The sequence below is a fragment of the Acipenser ruthenus genome, chromosome 2 (genome assembly GCF_902713425.1).
Source record: "Acipenser ruthenus chromosome 2, fAciRut3.2 maternal haplotype, whole genome shotgun sequence".
Taxonomy (NCBI): domain Eukaryota; kingdom Metazoa; phylum Chordata; class Actinopteri; order Acipenseriformes; family Acipenseridae; genus Acipenser; species Acipenser ruthenus.
The window spans coordinates 98,324,344-98,346,443 of NC_081190.1; the positions used below are offsets into that span (position 1 = coordinate 98,324,344).

The 22,100-nt window shown below is 39.0% G+C and overlaps 2 protein-coding genes across 2 annotated transcripts in view; one reads left to right on the forward strand and one right to left on the reverse strand.

Annotated features, from left to right (window-relative positions):
• LOC117408614 (histone-lysine N-methyltransferase NSD2-like) overlaps positions 1-4,869 on the forward strand; it is a 69,347-nt gene extending 64,478 nt beyond the window's left edge. The window contains exons 21-23 of the mRNA XM_034013767.3: positions 1,720-1,826; positions 1,932-2,136; positions 2,956-4,869. Of these exons, the coding sequence (XP_033869658.3) occupies positions 1,720-1,826; positions 1,932-2,136; positions 2,956-3,224 (581 nt within the window). The 3' untranslated portion in view covers positions 3,225-4,869. The remainder of the gene's footprint in view (positions 1-1,719; positions 1,827-1,931; positions 2,137-2,955) is intronic.
• A 1,134-nt stretch (positions 4,870-6,003) lies between these two features.
• Positions 6,004-18,841, reverse strand: LOC117408472 (major surface trophozoite antigen 11-like). The gene is made up of 9 exons (XM_034013474.3): positions 18,543-18,841; positions 14,836-14,988; positions 14,413-14,551; positions 13,792-13,880; positions 12,996-13,059; positions 12,259-12,347; positions 8,936-9,048; positions 7,726-7,882; positions 6,004-6,875 (listed from the first exon to the last, which is right to left on the reverse strand). Exons 1-9 carry the CDS (start codon positions 18,595-18,597, stop codon positions 6,718-6,720), a joined length of 1,017 nt encoding a protein of 338 aa, XP_033869365.1. The 5' UTR covers positions 18,598-18,841; the 3' UTR covers positions 6,004-6,717.
• Positions 18,842-22,100: the final 3,259 nt, after the last annotated feature.

A 22,100-nucleotide genomic window follows, 5' to 3' on the forward strand; every position in this document is an offset into this window, starting at 1 on the left:
AGTCTACACCCCCTTGAACATTTTGTTGTGTCAGTGCCTCAGAGTTTCATGCATTTAAATGAGGATTTTTTCCACTTATCTACACGCCATACTCAACACTGTTAAGGGGGGGAAAGTTTTTATTGAGAAAAAAATTATATATTAAAAATACAGAACTGAAAGATCATAATTGGATAAGTCCCCCCCCCCCCCCCCCCCCGATTTAATACTTGGTGGAAGCACCTTTAGCAGCAATTACGGCTGTGAGTCTTTTGGGATAGGTCTCTACCAACTTTGCACACCTAGATTTGGCAATATTAGACCATTCTTCTTTACAAAACTGTCCTTGGGGAGCGTTGATGTACAGCAATCTTCAAGTCATGCCACACATTTTTGATTGGATTTAGGTTGGGGCTCTGACTGGGCCACTCAAGGACATTTTCCTTTTTGTTCCTTAGCCACTCCAGTGTAGCTTTGGCTGTGTGCTTTGGGTCGTTGTCATGCTGAAAGGTGAAATTCCATCCCAGTTTCAGCTTTTTTGCAGAGGGCAGCAGGTTTTCCTCTGCCCTCTGCAGAGGAAAGCTGAAACTGGGACGGAAAGTATAGAGGACTTCTCTGTACTTTGCTCCATTCATTTTCCCTTCTATCCTGACAAGTGCCCCAGTCCCTGCCGATGAGAAACATCCCCATAACATGATGCTGCCACCACCACCTTCACAGTAGGGATGGTGTTCTTTGGGTGATGCGCTGTGTTGGGTTTGCGCCAAACATAACGCTTTGCATTTAGGCCAAAAAGTTCCATTTTAGTTTCGTCAGACCACAAAACATTTTGCCACATGGCTACATAATCTCCTGAGTGTTTTTTTGCATACTTCAAATGGGATTCAAGGTGGGCTTTCTTGAGTAATGGCTTCCTTCTTGTCACCCTACCATACAGGCCAGATTTGTGGAGTGCTTGGGATATTGTTGTCACATGCACACTTTGACATGTCTTGGCCATAAAAGCCTGTAGCTCTTGCAAAGTTGCCATTGGCCTCTTGGTAGCCTCTCTGATCAGTCTCCTTCTTACTCGGTCATCCAGTTTGGATGGACAGCCTGATCTAGGCAGGGTCTTGGTGGTGCCATACACCTTCCACTTCTTAGTAATCGTCTTGACCATGCTCCAAGGGATATTCAAGGCCTTTTGATATTTTTTTATACCCATCCCCTGATCTGTGCCTTTCAACAACTTTGTCCCAAAGTTTTTTTGAAAGCGCCTTGGTGCTCGTGGTTGAGTCTTTGCTTTGAAATGCACTACCCAGCAGAGGGAACCTACAGGAACTGCTGAATTTATCCTGAAATAATATGAATCACTACAATTTAATACAGGTGGAGGCCACTTAACTTGGTGTGTGATTTTGAAGGTGATTGGTTACACCTGAGCTAATTTAGTATTGCTATTACAAGGGGGGGGGGGGGGGGGGGGTAGACACTTATCCAACCAAGCTATTTCAGTTTTTATTTTTAATTAATTTTCTACAAATTTCTAGAATGTGTTTTTCACTTGGAAGTTGTGGGGTAGGATGTGTAGATAAATGAAAAAAAAAAAAAAAAACGATTTTAATGCATTTTAGTTCCAGGCTAAAAGGCACTGTAGGCACTATATGTAGCTTATTTTGACCAGGATGTGTCATCAAAAGAACACCTCCAGTCACACACACTGCATCTTCTTTGTTCATTTGAATTGTCTTGTAAATCCAGGGACAGAGTTGACCTTCAATTATAACCTTGACTGTCTGGGCAATGAGAAGACTGTCTGCAGGTGTGGAGCTCCAAATTGCAGTGGGTTTCTTGGAGACCGGCCTAAGGTAAAAGATCTGATAACTCTCCACTGCAAATGAAATGTATGTCTCGTCTACGGTGGCTTCATAATGTTCCTGTTCTCGGTTGCCCTTTCTGTTTTATCAATGAAGAATGCAACCAGCAATACCTCAGAAGACAAAGGGAAGAAAGGCAAGAAGAAGCTGAAGAGGCGCAAGTCTCGTAACGAAGTGAAGAAGCAGTCTGAAGACGAGTGCTTCCGCTGTGGCGATGGGGGAGAACTTGTGCTCTGTGACAAGAAGACCTGCACTAAGACCTACCACCTCTCCTGCCTTGATCTCACCAAGCGTCCTTTCGGTGAGTGCAGTGTAACTGGCCAGATTTGTCATAATACGTAACAAACTGGCCTGTGTATGCTAATCTACTGTATCGTGGAACAGCACGGTTTTGTTCAGTAAAAGTTTTGTCTGAGATCTACAACCGACGTTCAGCACATTTTGCATTGTCCGTTTTGTATTGGTGTGTGGGAATTCAGGAAAGTATTTAATTAGAAAAAAACTATTCCTGCTTTTGCCATATCATGTGTGCTTCTTTTCATTACACCTCTGCAGGACGCAACCTAAAAATTAAATGTGTTTTATTATTATTATTATTATTATTATTATTATTATTATTATTATTATTATTATTATTATTATTATTATTATTTATTTCTTAGCAGACGCCCTTATCCAGGGTGATTTACAGTCGTAAACAAAAATACATTTCAAGAATCACAGTACAAGTAATAATACAATTAAGAACAAGATAAAAATACAATGACTTTGACAAAGTATGACAAAATACGATTCAATAACGGAGCAGATAACAGTGTCAGTGATAGTTACATCAGGATGTAATTACATACAAAATACTACAGATTAAATAACTTGTGACAGATTACAGTACTCTAAAGTACAGGATTAAATGCAGTAAAATAGGGGGCAGATAAGAGCAAGTAAAGTGCATTTAAGGAAGAGTGATAAGTGTCCAGAGGGGAAAAAAGAGGAGTTCTACAGGTTAATATTACAAGGGACTATTACCATTCAACTAAATGTGTTAATAGTCCATTAAAATAAAGAAATTGGCAGCAGCAGTTGAGCACTTGCCTGATGTGTCTGTTTGTTTGCTTGGCAGGGCGATGGAACTGCCCGTGGCACCATTGCGATGTCTGTGGGAAAAACTCTGTAGCCTTTTGCCAGATCTGCCCAAACTCCTTCTGTAAAGAGCACCAGGAGGGGGCGCTGTGCAAGTCACCAATAGATGAACAGCTACGCTGCTTTGAACACGAAGATCTGGTCCAAAGCCACACTCAGGAAATTGTGGAACAGGAACCAGAACCACTGTCAGAGAAGCCAACTGGGAAGTCCAAGCCAACCAGGAACTCCAGAAAAAGCTTAGGCTGAGCACTATAGAGTGGGAGAGAGACTAATTGCAGTTCCAAGCTGCTAACACTATTCTGTACATATAAAACACACCACTTCCCACAGTGAATGTTTATCAGTACTGTACAGCTTACTGTATTTTCAGGGGAAACAAATCTGGTTTAAAAAATAAATTAAATGAATACATCTGCACTGATACTCAACTGTGGTAAGCACAGACTAAAGGGAAACAAAAGCTTCAACTTTACAGCATTACAGTTTACACTTGAATTATTTTATTTAACAAACTTTTTTCTGGAAAATATAATACGGTAGAGGTATATATTTAAGTCCATAATAATAAATAAGACTGGAAGTTTTTAGAGTTGCATAAACATTTTACCAGCTGATCACAGTGTTTTAAGAATTGTAATATCTTTAAACAAAAAAAGACACTATTAGTAGCTCTTGATTTCTGTCTTTCTGTCCTGGTGGAGTTTACATTTAAGTTATAGTAATACTTTAATTGTTTGTAGTTTTTTTTTGTTTTTTTTTTTGGTAGCTCAACTGGTCTTTATGAAGAATAGTAGGAAACATTTTTGCAATACTTGTTCAGGGTTACCAGACATCCCTACTGCAGTGAAACTAATATTAAAAAGAAAACAAACGTTTTAGTAATCTGTTCATGTCAAGTTTATTTACACATGACTTTTTTCAAAGTGATTCTAGCAAACTCTGTCAGCAGTGACCAGCCTGCTGCTAATTCTTCCGATATCTCTCTGAAAGCACTTCTGTTGTGAGAACACTGGTACAGTATCATAAGCAGCTGGGATTCACTCCACATAGGGGCTTGGCAGCTATCTTCACATTGCATTAGTGCATCAGTAAATGCAGGGATGAGAATTAAGGTTTTTTTGTTGTTTTTTTTTTATAAATTTGGATTTGACTAAATATTTCTTTCTCTTGAGGCTGTGGCTCCTAATTATTATTATTATTTTTTTCTAAAATAGCACAGTCCAAAGGAACGTGCACAGTAGATTTCTCCACTGGAGGTGTTGGGGAACCTCCTAAACCAATATTTTTATTTTATTTTAAATATTTGTGTTTGTTTGTTTCTCTCCCTGTGTTTATGGTAAGCTAATGCTTCATGAATATGGTCGTGGTTGCTCTGTACACAAGTAATGAATTCACATGTTAAGAAAAGCTACCTGGGGTCATTTTAAGTTGGGGTACTGGGAATAAGGTCTCTAAAAATGAACTCTAGTTGTAGTTAAGGTTAACAGTGAACAAGCAATGGGGTGCATAAAGAAGGTCAGGATTGCTTTCTTGAATTAGAAACACCAGGAGTGAAATCGGTACTGACTGTGTAACACGGGATCATGCCCAATCATGCATGATCAATAACTCTTATATACTGTACGTATCTGTACAATATTGTAACTGCTTTTAATCGGTATGCTGCAGGAAGCACCACTCAGGCAGAAACCACTCTACCTTCAAACCAGAAACCTCAATGTTCAGGTTTTTTCCAGTTGTGGATTCCTCTAGTTTGAGTTTTTACTGCCAGTAGTTTTCAGGCATACATTAACACTTTATTTTATTTTTTTGAATTTATTTTTTAGAGATTTACAATTTGTACATTTTCTATTTTAAAATAAATGTGCATTCACTGTGTACACAAACTGTCCCATTTTGTACATGCATCCTTTATCATTTGGGAGTGTTAAGCAGAGGCTCAGAAGTTTGTGGGCCAGCGCCCGATTCCATATTGCCAACACACTGGCGCGCGTCATGAAATTGTCCATTTGGCAGTTATTGGGCACAGGATGACCAAATAACTGATGGAACAAGGCAATGCAAACTAACTGGGATGAATATTGAAATATATTTTACAGAATCCCAAAAATGACAAATGACATCCTGCAAAGTATATTAAAAAAATGTGTAAGGTACAGGTAGAACCTGCATCTGCCTGGTACAAGGGCCCTTCACTTATTTCATTTTTTCAATATTTTATGATTTTTTTTTCAGTCAGGTAACAAAATTAAAGAGGGCGCCCTGTACATGCAGTATAAGAATACATGTATAAGCAATTAAGAAACAAAATAACTTCTCGCTAATTAAGTAAGTTGCTGGAAGACTAAATTTGTAAAATAATCTTGCAGGATGATTTTAGTGGATGTTTTGATTTATTTATAATATATTATATTATATATATTTTTAGTACTGGCTTCATTCAAATGCGTTCCAGGACCCTGCATCCAAAAACTTGAATTATGAACATGTTCAGTTTATCTAAACTGGCTACTAGGGAAAAGCCTGGTTGTGTGATTTGAATGCGCTTGTGCCTTGTTGCCATCAAGCATATTCTTCCTGCATTTAAGTCGGTGCGGTGGTGATGGGTTTTTTTTTTTTACATGATTGTTTGAGGCAAAGCATGCATGGATGCAATAAACAAACTACTCTTCGGGGAAAAAATCAAATCCTTTTTTTTTTTTTTTTTTTTTTTAAACCTTGTAACATATTAGGATGAAAACAGACAATGTTGTGACCTTGAAACAGCAGAGCTCTACCTATATAACCTATCAACACATCCATACAGGATTTAGTCTGAAAGTACAAAATAAATACTGTTGAGGTACTTGCTGGGTTTTTTTTAATTAACCACAAACAGGGAAAGTGTACATTTAAAAAATAAAAACCCATAGTTACTGTATACTATAACTATAGCCAGGGAAAATATGAGCCAGCGAGTCAAGCAATCAGGTTCTTAAATGAGCTCTGCTCCGGTGGTGGAATTCTTTGAGGAAGGGGACGGTACTCTGGTATAAATGCACTTTTATTTCACTGCACGACTCACTTTATCACAGTTAAACAGGAATTGCTGGAATTAAGCAAGAGAGCCGATAACATTTGAATTAGGTAGTAGTGTTTTAATTCTGAACAGAACAGCCATGGATTAGAAAAAGGGAATGTAATTTTATAGATTTACATTTATATTAAATCTATATTGCTGGAAATAAACAGGCATGCCATGTCTAAAGTCAAGCACAAAATATGTTTTTATCAGCTGTTCAAACACACACTCAAGCAAACACGCATAGCTTAAGAGACTGCAGCTCTTAGGTGTAAAAAATAAATAAAATACAAAATAAAGAGGCAAGCACTTTTAAATCAGGAACTTTGAAAAAACAAGGTGCTTAAAATGACTTCCACATTAGAAACAATAACACTCAAAATTCAATGTTCAGAACTGACACGATTAAGACTCGAGTGGTATTTCAGTGCAGTCACAGTAAAAAACAAAAAAAAACTACAAGGTGAGGGTAAGTTCAGAATGCAACCATTTACAGAACAGTAAGTGTTGTTACAGTCTGCAGTTCTCTTATTGCAAAAAACTTCACAAAGAAAATCTCTCGTGTGGTCGTGTGGGTCTCGGTTTGTTCCAGGCATTCGGAAGAGATATTAACTTATTTATTTTTATATATAAAAAAAAAAAAAAATGCTCCAGAGCTTGGGGAACATGTTTCATATTCTACCAGCCAGCGTAGACAGGCTCGGAGTCCCAGGCCATGCCATACACCCGGCCCAGCGGCCGGTCCTTACACAGCAGCGGGGCCCGCGACACGGCCAGCTCAGTGTCAGACTCCTTCCTCCGCCTCAGGATCAGCAGGATCACAAACAGGAGCGCCACTGCGGGAAAACGGGAAACAACCGACATTAACTTCTCATGTCATCACGAGGAGTAAAAACCTTGCAAGTCAACAATAGCTGTAGAACATGGTATCTAATCCCACACACACACACACAAAGTATTAAATCAACCTTCATTACAATCAAGAAACTTTAAAAGTTGTTTAGATCACAGCTGATCTGGAGTGGGGGAGGTTACACTGCGCCACCTCCACTTGCACCGATGTGAACTCAGAAGATCGTTCTCAGCGCTTTTTAATACTTTGTGTAGAAAGTCATCAATACTGCTCACTGATCAACACACTACAATTACATTTTTAATCAAACATCTGACATTGACAGAGTTCTCTTTGTTCTGTTTAAAAGACTGAATACAGTTAAAGTTGCAATAACAGTCTTTTTTTTGTTTAATCATTTATGTTTTCCTTTTAAAAGGATCTCTACAAGATAATATACAGCACATACTTTTGCTTTGCAGTGTGTATTACAGTGGTTGTAGCTGACAAAATAAACAAACAACCACATGTTATAGCAAGTAATACAATATGCATTGTAACTCATGACATCTGGTGCTGTATTACTGTACATTAGGTTAAAACTTCTATTTCGATGACTTACTCGAAGCATGCCAGTCATCAGGGGAAGCAGCTGGTTGGCTAATGACAGGAAATAGGTTTAAGGGGTGGGGACAATTGTAGTAGCAGATATCATGTTTTAAAATGAAACTATAGCATGTGTATCTTTCAACACTGCACATTGGAGACCTATGTAACGAATGGAAGTGCAGAGCAGGTTAGATTTTCTGTTAGCTGCAGTCACTTTAAAAGGAGGCCCCGCTGGGTGCACTCACTTCCGGCTGCGATGACCAGCAGAGCGATGGAGGCGGGCGCCAGCTCACACGTCTCTCCAGACTTCCTGAAGAAGGTCTCCATGCAGTATCCAGGCGAGGTGCTGCCCTCAGGACAGAAGGCATCGTTCGGACACTTGATCGGATTCACGTCAGGGCTCTGGAAAGGGACGGAATATAAATAACCCTGGTTTGAATTAAACAAGGTGGTGACAAACGCATTTGAGTAGGGGAGATCAAATTCTGGGGAGCTGGTGGCTCGACCCATTTAAAGTTCGGGGTTGGGGGATCATGCATAATGACCCCATGAAGAAAGTTATACAATTTTAAATACCAACGTGTTGCCCCTCAGCTGCTGCTTCATATCAGCAATGAAAATAAACTGAACATGTGGTTCAAACATGTTTTTGTACATTTAGCACTGGAAACCAAATAGTCGCAGTGCCACCTTGGCATCAGGCTACTTCCAAGACCCCCTTATGCCTCACAAATCCCTTGATCTTCCAACGACATTATACTCATAGTCCTTGGATGTTTTTCTCCAGAATGTACAGAACCTAAATACAATATGTTTAGAATGCACAGAACCTAAATACAATATGTTTAGAATGTACAGAACCTAAATACAATACTTTTTTCAGGATAAACATACTAGAATGAGTTCTCTACGCTGTGTTTCTGTGTGTCTGTGTGTTGATTGCATGAGGTCACGTGCTTTATCCGAGGGTCTGAGTGTACAGCTGACTCAGAGCTAGGTGAGTGTAAACAAGAACTTTAACTCATAAGAATCTTTATAGCTAGCAGACTCAGGTCAGACTTGTATGTGTAAACACAGTACAACTGATTTTCATGTCACTTGTTAATTCAAAAAGAAAGATGCTAGCTTCAGTAATTAGAACTCAGTATACTCCCTATCATCTCTTGTGACCTAAATTAGCAAACTGAAAGCATGTGACCTCGCTCCCGTAGCACAGTCCACAAAGAAACATTCCGTGCATGGGTGTTGCTGTGGTGGTTCTGTAACTGTAGTGATCTGATATTTCAAAACAAGACTTTTTGTGTTGCTCTTGTTTCCAAGTGTTTGGAGATTGCACAGAGCTATTTTGAACCTGGCCTCAACTACATTATGCCTATCAATGCTGGTCATGAATGCGTTTCTCTCTCTCTCAGCCCCTGCTCATGATGTAGCACAGAGGAACAGAGAGACACTCACAGGGCAGTAGTGTTCCTCGGGGCACATCTCACACCTCTCCTGCCCCCACTTGATCTGGTAATAGCCGACACTGCAGATCTGGCACATGCTCTCCTCAGGACTCCTGTGCATACCTGCAGGAGAGGAAATGACAACAATGAAAGAGCTGGAGTCTGGAGGCAGAGCAGCCTGCGCTGGGAAAGCTCAGTGCAGTTACTCGAAAATCACAGGAGTGCCAGAGGTCATGCCACCTGAGCTAAGGACAGAGATCTCTTGTATTGCATTCATTCATCATGCTTGAAGAAAAACTAGTACGACAGTAAGAGACATATCCCAGACGCCACAGCTGTAAATATAAAAGAAAACAGTATGCACATGTAGAAAAAGTGTGACATACTTATTGACAGACAGCATAGCAGTTTCACTACAATTTCGATGAACCAGCGTATAGGTAACAAGCTCAGGGGTGTCTTATTAACCCTTTGCAGTCCATTGTTGGACTGGGTCCGACATTGCAATTATTCCTCACAGGTCCTTTGTCGGACTGGGTCCGACATCATTATAGCAACGCAAAAAACGGGTGTCTAGTCGTTTTTTCTCCGGAAAAAGCCGAGAAAACCATTCAATTGCCGAGTGGGAGCGACAAAAAGCGTCGGAAAAAAAAAAAAAAAAAAGGTGTATCTCATGAATAGTCATACATGGTATCAGGTATCAGATAACGGGGGCGGCCGTAAGTAAACAAGTTGGCTGTTACTGAATCACCGCACAGAGAACACGGACATTTGCAGAGCTTTTTTGAGATGTTATAGTAATAAAATAATGACTTGGATCGCATTATTGAGGAGTTTGGTGATAAAACGAGTGATCCGGAGATGATCGAGCGGTATGTACGACTATTATTATTATTTATTTCTTACATAGGTGAACGCTATAGCAAACGAAAGGGTGGGGCGGGGCTGGAGATGCCTAGTGAGTGCTTTGTTGATATGCAGGGCCATTTAAACCTGTTTGACTGTGAAAAAAAATACTTTTAAACAGCGCGTCTAAAATTAACTGCGCGTGTGAAAATTAATTAGACCTGGCGTGCCTGACACGCAATTACTAAATGGACCGCAAAGGGTTAAACTCAGAGTAAAACCAGGAATGGATCAAACTGCTATGCCTGGACAAATGCCTTCATAAAATCTCAAGATTATGATATTCTTATCAAATATCAAAATGAATGTCATTACGAAGTTTAACAGCAAGTCTATAATTGGTGTATATATCCATCTCTATATCTCTCTCTCTATAATATATACAGACGTGCTCAAATTTGTTGGTACCCTTACAGCTCATTGAAATAATGCTTCATTCCTCCTGAAAAATGATGAAATTAAAAGCTATTTTATCATGTATACTTGCATGCCTTTGGTATGTCATAGAATAAAAGCAAAGAAGCTGTGAAAAGAGATGAATTATTGCTTATTCTACAAAGATATTCTAAAATGGCCGGGACACATTTGTTGGTACCCCTTAGAAAAGATAATAAATTATTGGATTATAGTGATATTTCAAACTAATTAGTTTCTTTAATTAGTATCACACATGTCTCCAATCTTGTAATCAGTCATTCAGCCTATTTAAATGGAGAAAAGTAGTCACTGTGCTGTTTGGTATCATTGTGTGCACCACACTGAACATGGACCAGAGAAAGCAAAGGAGAGAGTTGTCTGAGGAGATCAGAAAGAAAATAATAGACAAGCATGGTAAAGGTAAAGGCTACAAGACCATCTCCAAGCAGCTTGATGTTCCTGTGACAACAGTTGCAAATATTATTAAGAAGTTTAAGGTCCATGGAACTGTAGCCAACCTCCCTGGGCGCGGCCGCAAGAGGAAAATCGACCCCAGATCGAACAGAAGGATAGTGCGAATGGCAGAAAAAGAACCAAGGATAACTGCCAAAGAGATACAAGCTGAACTCCAAGGTGAAGGTACGTCAGTTTCTGATCGCACCATCCGTCGCTTTTTGAGCGAAAGTGGGCTCCATGGAAGAAGACCCAGGAGGACTCCACTTTTGACAGAAAAACATAAAAAAGCCAGACTAGAATTTGCTAAAATGCATATTGACAAGCCACAATCCTTCTGGGAGAATGTTCTTTGGACAGATGAGTCAAAACTGGAGCTTTTTGGCAAGTCACATCAGCTCTATGTTCACAGACGAAAAAATGAAGCTTCCAAAGAAAGAACACCATACCTACAGTGAAACATGGAGGAGGCTCAGTTATGTTTTGGGGCTGCTTTGCTGCGCCTGGCACAGGGTGGCTTGAATCTGTGCAGGGCACAATGAAATCTCAAGACTATCAAGGCATTCTGGAGCGAAACGTACTGCCCAGTGTCAGAAAGCTCTGTCTCAGTCGCAGGTCATGGGTCCTCCAACAGGATAATGACCCAAAACACACAGCTAAAAGCACCCAAGAATGCATAAGAACAAAACATTGGACTATTCTGAAGTGGCCTTCTATGAGTCCTGATCTGAATCCTATCGAACATCTATGGAAAGAGCTGAAACTTGCAGTCTGGAGAAGGCACCCATCAAACCTGAGACAGCTGGAGCAGTTTGCTCAGGAAGAGTGGGCCAAACTACCTGTTAACAGGTGCAGAAGTCTCATTGAGAGCTACAGAAAACGTTTGATTGCAGTGATTGCCTCTAAAGGTTGTGCAACAAAATATTAGGTTAGCGGTCCCATCATTTTTGTCCATGCCATTTTCATTTGTTTTATTATTTACAATATTATGTTGAATAAAAAATCAAAAGCAAAGTCTGATTTCTATTAAATATGGAATAAACAATGGTGGATGCCAATTACTTTTGTCAGTTTCAAGTTATTTCAGAGAAAATTGTGCATTCTTCGTTTTTTGTGGAGGGGTACCAACAAATTTGAGCACGTCTGTGTATATATATATATATATATATATATATATATATATATATATATATATATATATATCAGAATCACAGGTTTTGGGATATATTCTGAAGAAAGTCCTCACCAAGTTATATAAAATAAAAAAATCACAATTAGAAGGAATGTACATATCCTATGTCAAGGGCAGTTGATAAATGCAACAGTCTTTCACCTCTGGAGACCAGAGTTTAAATCAATCTATATCACAACTGAAATGAGACTAGTGGGCAGTCATACACAGCACACAATCATCCTGGCCTATGTATGCTGCCTACTTAGTGAAATCTGGAATGCTATACTACCCAAATTAATCGAATGGAACTTTGGGAAGTCTTGTCAGAAAAGTGGTGCTTTCATCAATGGCTGTTCTTGTTGGCGGTGGTTCATGCTGGTTACCTGGCCGGCACGGTGTACACTCTATAGAGGCGATCTGCAGAGACTCCTTCCCGAGAGGACATTCCCGGCACCGCACACAGCTTGAAGTGCTGAAGAGGAAGGGGGAGGGGAAACACCCATCAGGATTCAACTTCATTTTCACTGGATTACATACTGCAACAGGGGATAGCCGTCACATGATGCAATACGCCACGCTGAACTTCCAATTAAAAACAAACCCTGTTCTTAGCATAACAACGTCCTTAACTTGATACTTATAACTTGCTGTGTTTTACAGTCTTGTATTTTGCTTCAAACCAAGATAACGTAATCATATACCGGTCATGAGTCTTTACACAACAGTCCTTTATTAATAGAAAATTGTAGTAAAATAGTAACACACTTTTCACAACAAAGACATTTGTATTTGGTATTCAATAACATAACTCCCCATGTTCTGTGATGTGTCTTCTTAGACCCTGCGCTGTCAGCTTAATCACAATCCAGTTAAATTGTTTATACCACAATTTGTGCAAACAATGTTTTGCTGAACAGTTTTACATACTGTCCGATTACAACAAGGAAGAACTTGAATTCCCAGCATGTCAGAGTGTATGATATTATCTCAGAAAAACTCCCACATTTACAACAGTGTAAGCGCGGCACACAACGGACATTTCTAAACGCTGAACACTAACAGCATGTCCCCATGGTTTTTCTCTTGGTAATCTCCCCTTTTAACTGTCTTCTGCACTTACTTGCAGAATGTCTCCTTTGGGCAAGGCTCACACGAGGTCGCATTTTGCTGAGATGTGTAATAACCTAAAAAAAATAATAAAAAAGGTACAAATGTCTCAGTGATACTGCAGCAATTAGAAGTGGTAAGTTACCAACTTACATCCCCTCGTCACTGCTGTCCTAACCCGGTTTCATCTTAATTGGATAAGAATATAATGTTCTGAATAACAGGAGGCCATTCAGCCCACCCATTCTGTTTACCAATAGTTGGTTGATCCCAGAACTTCATTTAATCCCTGGTCTTAAAGGATCCCAATGGCTCTTCAGCAACAGCATGGCTGGACTGTCCATTCAATACACTTGCTACACCAGTTTCTTGGTCAGAAAGTGTTTCCGACCATCTGTGCCAAGTCTCTCTCTACCTTATTTCAAACTGTCTCTGTGCTGCGGTGGATTAGCTTTCTTTAAAAACCCTTTGATCAAGCCTTGTCTTTTTGTACCACAGTTTGAGTGATCAGAGATAAAATACAATCAGTTTTTTAAATAGGTTTTAGCTTTAGTGGTTCCAAAACTCTGTTCACTCACTACCATCTCTTGTGACATCAGTTAGCAAAACCATCTGACATCACAGTCCACAAAGAAACATTCCACAAGCATTCCAGTTTGTGGGATAAATCCCACTTTTGTCTATAAATCATAACTATGATTATATTTTAGATAGCTGGGTATTATACGTTTTGCGTGCAGGATGAGCAGAAAAGAGAACAAATAAAAAAAACACTGGACAAATGCATAGAGTTTAAACAATTACAATACCTGGTGCACACCCTTTGCACACAGCGGTCCCAGTGGCGTTTGTGTAAAAGCCTGGTGGACAGGCCTGACACACCAGACTTCCTGTTGAACTGATGACAACAAAAATAAACACACAACATGAGAACACTGAACCCAAGAGCACATGTTCAATAAACCAAACTAATAAAACTTCATTTTAAGGACTCCTTAAAAACAGTAAGTTGAAATCTCAATTCCCTCATTTACTGCTGAAGAGGAGATACTGTTGGAAGGAACCTTTTAAAAAATCACTACATTCCGTTTTAATGGTCTAATGTCACAGACTACCCTTCAACAGTGACCACTGATCAACAGAAACCATAAACACTTGGAGCGTCCAAAATACAACCCCCATCCCACCTCAATAACCATGAACACTGACTGACTAATAAACATCACAAAACCACCATAGGTCGGTGCACAATTGTCATGCCTTGTTAAGAGAGGCCCAGGATGGAATTGCAGAGAATGTTCAGGTCAGTATTATGGTAGGCTCATTCACAGAAGTGCGAGTGGAGAAGCCATCACGACTCATGCCGGCAGTGTCCTTCACCTTCAAATAGCACAAAAATCACAAGAAAATCAAGTTGCAGGTGCACTTACTTTGTGTAGAAGCCCTGTGAACAGGGGATACAGAACTCCTGGGCTGCTACAGGCTGGTAGAGCCCTCGGGGGCAGGGCAGACAGTCTCCCTGAGATTCACACAGGCCAGAGGCTGAACAGCAAGAACAGTTCAGAGTGTCTGTGTGTTGAAATCAGGAGAGATACAAACACGTTTAGCAAGTAGATCCGACAACTGCCAGCAATTACAAGTCAAACTGCCAACACACAATATTATGCATTACCAAACTTTCTTGTACAATATCACACATACAGTAGGTTGCAAGTCTCCGTTCAAATAATTAAAAATAGACCTTTATTGTTGAACTGATTCACTGAAAACCTCTGTCCAGATATACATCCTGGTGTTACTGTTTGATACTCTGCATTAGTCAAGGACAAAGTGAGTAAAGCTGCGCTCTTCACCATTGTTGTAGCGGGTTCCTGGGGCACATGCCACACAGGATGATATGTTCACTGCACCGCAGGCAGGAGGAAGGACGGTGGTCAATGAAGAGTCACTGGTGTCTGTAGTGTTTGTAACCGAGGGGCCGATTGTGGTCTGACTGAGCGCTACTCCTGTGAGAAAACAAAGCAGACAAGCTGAATAAATAACTCTTATTTTGTTTTTATTAAAAGTTCAAATATAGATTGTCAACACAAAAGGAAAGACTGGGGACCTGCTAAAGTGTGTGCAGGAAAGTGCACTGTGTACTATTAGTATATTGGTACCAAAAAAAAAAAAAGCTTGTTAACATAGATTTACAATACATCACAGACTGCAACAGCAGAGCATTAGTTTAAAATCTAGTAATTATCAGCTGGATATGTGGGTTTATACAGTACTTAGACGCTCAGCTTTATTTTTTCATTAGATTAAAAAAATGTCTCCCTCCAAGAAATCATGGGAGACAGATCTACAGGCAACTAATTACTGTTAGCTAAAAACAGTATTTCATTGAGACTGCTACATTCAGGCCACAATGCTATCTAGCACATTAACCGTTTCCATTTTATAAATGACATGCAAATGAAGGAGGCATTTCTCTCAGGATTGTACAAAAAGGAATCCATGTCTTTAATAACATACTGAGACAAATGTCAGCCCTGTTGGAGTTGGCTCAAACTCACCAGGTGCCTGGCCTGGGTTATCCGATTGCAAATTACAAATATATACACATTTAATTTTAACCCTTTGGTTCTGTTAAACAGTCAAATCATTGCCTAGAACACCTTTGACAGAGTGGAAGCATCTCTGAAATGCCCCCCCCTGGATAAATGACCTTCTGCCAGGTTCAACTGTTGTTTCCAGTGTTTTGTACTGTATTCATCTGTGTTGCCAAAGTTAGTCACAAGCATGTGATTTTCATCAAAGCCTCAGGGTTAGGCAGTAATGGGCTTTTCCTAAGCATTCAAGTTATTTAGCAACAGAACTTGTGTTACAAATCTGGTTAATTTTGTTCTCAGTTTTTCAGAGTTTAATTAGGGCTATCAGAACACTGTGCAATGTTCTCATGCAATCTAATTTACAGTTGTACTTGCTGTTCAAATGTGTCAAAATCTAACAAACTTATTGTGGTGGATTTTTAAAGCAAAGTTACTGAAGGGACAACAACTTATAACTGTTATTTAAAGTGGACCACTGTCCATCAGCAAACTGAATTGACTATGGACCAGGGCTGCAGAATAGTTGCACACACACACACACTGAAGGACCCAAAGATTTTCTTCTAGCTATGACTTCTTTAGAGCCGACAAGAACATTCTCATGTCAGGATCAGCAACAGCTGCCACCGGAAACCCTTTTCTTAGCTATTTTTTGCACAGCTCATCGAATCTCTTATCAGATTCGAAGGGGTTATAAAAATAGTAACATTGGTCTTTTGTTAATTAAAAATGTATGATGATTTGGTTCTGGAATGTCTGGAGTCTGTACCCCGAAGATTTTGGACACTCTGCCACCCTGCTATGGACCTCACCTGCATCTGAACCAAGTACTCCACAGGTGAAAGGCATGACCTGCTAAACCACCTTATATTCGAGCCAGAAAAGGTGTGTGTCCAACTTATTACATAAATCAGGTTAAAAAGCAAACTCTTTTTCATATACCATAATCTTGAAAATATGATATTCATTAAAATGATTCTGCGTCTGCTGCATTCTCCTATTCACTGCTGGTTAATTCAATTAAAAAATAAATAAAACAGTAACTCAGGCAATCTGAACCCTGTGACTGAAAACAAGACGTACTTGAATCCTGTACAATTACCCATTTATACAGTTGGGTTTTTACTGGAGCAATCTAGGTAAAGTACCTTGCTCAAGGATACAGCAGCAGTGTCCCCACCGGGGATTGAACCCACAACCCTCCGGTCAAGAGTCCAGAGCCCTAACCACTACTCCACACTGCTGCCCCTCGGTTACTCAAATGCTTGGAACTATTCTTGTATCCTTCTCCAGCTTTATGACAATAAATACTTTATTTTTTTTGGTTTGGTTTTTTTTGGTTTCTTTTTAATCACTCGATCATTCACCCTTGATCATGACACATTTGAGTGACTATGACTGAAGCATATGCACCCTGGATATGGAGTGGACATTGGAGATGGAGTGATTTCAGCTGTTGAATTGCAAGCTTGAATGAAAGCAATAAAGAAAAAAAACAATATGCCACGTCTGTCAAGAGAGCAGCGCCTTTGTGCAGTCGGCATGTTGGAAGCTGGACTAGGGCAGCATACTGTGGCTCGCCGTCTTGGGTGCACACAGCCAGCAATTTCAAACCTGGCGAGACGGTATAACCAGACACACTCTGTCAATGACAGGCCATGAACTGGGAGACCAAGAGTCACAACACCTGTCCAAGATCGACAGATCATTTTGCAGCATCTTCATGATATCAATTGTTAATCAGCACAATAAAAAGTCACTGCACCTGCTCTAAACCAGAGTTTGTCATTTTACGATCACATCTATTGTAATTTATCCAAATATACGTGATAAGTTTCTTTTGATGCTCAAATATAAGTGATAAGTTTATTTTTATGCTCAGCACTATATACAGTGGCTCTCAAAAGTATTCACCCCCCTTGGACTTTTCCACATTTTATTGTGTTACAACATGGAATCAAAATGGATTTAATTAGGAGTTTTTGCCACTGATCAACACAAAAAAAGTCCATAATATCAAAGTGAAAAATAAAATCTACAAATTGTTCTAAATTAATTACAAATACAAAACAGAAAATAATTGATTGCATAAGTATATATATATATATATATATATATATATATATATATATATATATATACATATACACACACACAAAGCAATTACGAGGTTAAGATACTTCTTGAAAGCTAGTGTTTGTATGTGACAGTTAATGTAATAAACAATTTTAACGTTTTAAAACCTGTATCATTTCTATTACCTTGATTAACATCGTAAACTACTTTTAACGAAGAGGTAGACACATATTTGTCTTCCAAAATATTTAAATGAAATCTCCATAAACGTTGAGATAAAAAATAGACTATGTGTTTTTATTTTTAAAGTTTATTTGTGTACCTACTGAGAACTTCGTATTACACTAAACTGCCTAATTCCGGCAGAGACTACCGTGCCCCACATGAGTCTTGATGGAGGATTAGTCAGGGTTAAGGACTAAATGTAAAGTGTGCATTGGTAAACTTTTCACTAAATATTCAAAACTGTAGCTGAAATGTCAGCCTCATTTACTGCATGGCCTCAACAGTTCAGAGAGGGTGTAAGTTACATCGCACATAAGGGTCAAAGCAATAAAGCAGTTTTTAGTTCGTTTCACGGTGGCGTTTTATGTAGGGTTAATTTACCCAGCATGTGGAGACTACCACACTGCTTTTTAGTAACGTAAAGACTAAACGAAACAAGGTTAGTACCGTATCCAGCTACAAAACTGCTCTATATCAATGGAAGCCTCTCTGGTTTTACCATCTGTGTGTTGTTTAGTTACCGGTCCTACCATTTTATTTTTTAAATAAACTTTATTTTTTTATTTTATTTTTTTATTTATTTATTACAATATTTTTTGAATAATGCATCTACAGCCCTGAAAAGAAATCTAAAGTTTTCATTAAAAAAAAAAAACATCACTTACCGAACAAGTAAGCAGCGGCTAAAGATGGACACCATAACAGATGATAGCTCTTCATTTTGAGTGAGCTGTTTAATTGTGAATAAGACAACAGCAATTAATCCGAAATCCAAGCTTCACTCCAACTTCTGTACAATGGTAAAGTTATCACGCCGGGAAAGTGAGTCAAAAATGAGCGTGTCCGTCTCCATGTCATATGACACTTCACATCATGTGATTACAAATAAAACCAATTCAAAGCATGCTTGGAAACTGGCTTGTTTCTGTGAGGCTGTATTGTTGACTGCATTTCTCAAAACATCTCAATAATTAACTTTTCTTTCTTTGAAAAAAAAAATCATTATAATTTAATCTAAAGATGTAAATGTAGATTCTATAAGTATTTCGTCTAATAGTTAAAAAGTGCAATGCTTATGTATGGGGCTGTCTTGTTTTCAAAAGATATCGGCATGGACATTGCATACAAGCCAATGGAATACCTTATGTGTTATATAGACACATACATGTCATATGGTCGGGACAGTCCCGATTTCCTAGCAAATGTCCCGCGTCTCGCTGCATAGGAAGAAAGTCCCGATGTTTACCAAAATCATTTATTCTGCACAGTAGAGTTAGTGAAAACCACACGCTGCGGTCTTCGTGCAGCCGACACATCTAACTTATACAAAGGTAAGAACGCTTCATTATGTCTATTTTTACTGTCATGATGGGCCTGTCGTGTTGAGTTGGGGGGGGGGGGGATACGTCTATTATATGATAATGACTGTTTTTTGCGTATGACTCCTCCCATGTGTATGATGCGTATGATCCCCCTCCCCGGAGACAAGCTTCCCGCTGAACAGTTTCCAGATGTTGGCAAGTATGTAGGCAGCTATAATCAAAGAAAAAGGTAATGTAGGTAAACATATGAATTGATAAAAAAAAAAGTCCTGATAATTGATTTTTTTTGGATCAATTATTCATTTTTGTGTACCTACATTACCTTTTTCTTTGATTATATAGACTGTCTACATACAGTACATAGCAAATATTGTAGCGTGCACGGGGAAGGCAGCAGCAGGGCTGGTAGGCGGGATACGCTCCTTAAACTAGAGCCGGCTGTTTTAATACAGCGGTATCGGCGCAATGTGCGAGAGGTCCCAGGTTCGCGCCCGCCCTCCGCCTGTGTGTGGATTACTTTGCTCTGTGTGATGCGCCTGTATAAGAGGTGTTTTATTTATTTGATTCTTTTTTTGTCTGTTCGATGAGGTTTTTGATAAATAGAGGCAGGGTTTTTTTTTTGTTATTTGATTAGTTTTTGATTAGTTAATCAAAACAATGAAATGTGAGCAAATATGCCATCCCAACTATTAAACCACCTGGAAGTTGGTTACTTATTCCCGGTTCCTTATGTAGTTGACAAAGCAGCGTGTCCTTTTTCTATGTGTTTTAACACTTACACATATTGCTCAATTAATATATTGCTACTATTTAAAAAATAATCGCTCCTCCTTTAAAAAAAAAAAAAAAAAGAAAATATTAACAACAAATCTGTATCAGCAGCGTAGCGGTAACCTATATTACCCGCTTGTTTTGCCCCATTTACCCCCTTAGATGCCTTGCTCACTAAATATCGAGGTATCCATAGATAGGTTATCGTCTCCACTTTGCAAAAACGCCAACAATTTTAGTGAGCAAGCCGTACCCCACGAGCAGCAGCACCCCAAAGTGTAGTCCATTATAACCAATACAGAACGCATGGGGGCACGTCTTTTGATGCCCCATTTACCACACTTAGACGGCTTGCTCACTAAATATCAAGCTATCTCTAGATAGGTTATCACCCCCTCTTTGCAAAAACACTAAAGATTTTAGTGAGCAAGCCGTACCCCACGAGCAGCAGCACCCCTAAAGTGTAGCCCATTATAACCTATACAGAACGCATGGGGGGCACGTCTTTGATGCCCAGTTTACCCCCCTTCGACGCCTTGTTATTTTTTGTTGTAGTGGACTGAAGTTTTGTATGCAACTTCCCAACATATTGCATTTTCATTTCAAATTGTCAGAATACATCGTTATATATGTTTTCATAGTATAACCCAATAAAGAGTTATTTTTATAAATGTGTGTATTTTTTTCACATTTTCTCATCTGTAAAAGTCTGAAGCATTTTTATTCTAGAAAACTTTATAATATGAAAGAAAACTTCGTTCTTTTGAATTATACGACAATCATGCCTCTAGGACATAAACTATGATTTTTATAAGGGGGAAATGCAATTAATGTAAAACAGCAAAAATTGTTTGGAGGGTAAAGGTTTAATGCCTCTATTGCACATGCATCGAGCCAACACCATGGCTTTTGCAGCAGTGAATTCAAACACATGCGAGTCCTGTACGGATTGAAAACTACGATGAGAGCTTTGTTCATCAGTACTGTGATTGTTGCGTATTGCATGTTTTATTTACAGGTGACTACAGTGCAGTTTATGCTTGCAATTTAGATGTTTCTATTGTAAGTATTGTACAGCAAAATAGCTACTCTCCAAAAATAGAACAATTTATTTTTTCAACCCAGTAACATTTTTATACAGCAAATAAAAATAAATAACTTAAAACAAATTATTTCTTCAATTCTTTGAATACAGCTGTGAATGACTGGCAGTTAGTTTCTTTGTTTTGCAACTTCAAGTGCAACCTTCTGCATTTCCAAATGCAGTCCAAATGCACTTAAGAAAATATTCCTTAACGTAAGGCCGACCGAACAAACAATAAGCGGGGTGTTTCGAATGTTGCATGGGTTGCTGCAGATTCACTTTGTTTAAAAGAAAAAACAGTCAATTAATTACCCTGTTAATTTATTTTTTTTATTTTTTTAAGAAAGAGAATGCACACAAGATATGTTGGTCAAAAGTCCAATATGTGGGAAAATTATACCACAGCCACCACACTGGTATTGTACATCCGCCATTTTGAAACGCCCACCGCGTAAGCTGCTCAGAATGTTAGCGAACGTTACAAAGCGCTCTCGGCATGCGGATCGTTCAATAGAAACAGCCACGTAACACTGCCTATTGAACACACCCTGGAAGAATCCCTAAGGCCTGGCCCTGAATAGCCTATAATGTAATTATATGATAATATGCCATGCCAGCCCCATTTAGTCTACATATATAGAGAGTAGGTAGGGTTTACAGAGTTGACAGGTCATAGTAACAGAATTATTAAAATAAGGAAAGTTGTCTGAAAGGGAGTGGTTTATCAATATGATCAGAGGTTTAAAAAAATGTCACAGAAACTGTCAAGGTTTACTGAACACCACCTCTAACAGAAGTTTATTGAGACAATCATGGAATACAACTTTGTACGAACTAAACAAATACCCACATGTTAAATAAAACATGTGGTCTCATGGATATGGCTGTAAACTAAAGCAATGCAGCACTAAAAGGGTAATTTAATGGACAACCATGTAAAATAGTAAATCATTCTTATATGACAAAAACCACCAAACTTTACTTATGCTATCACAGGATAAAAGTATGAAGACAAAGTTTGTCATCCGGAAACCAAAAAGTCACAT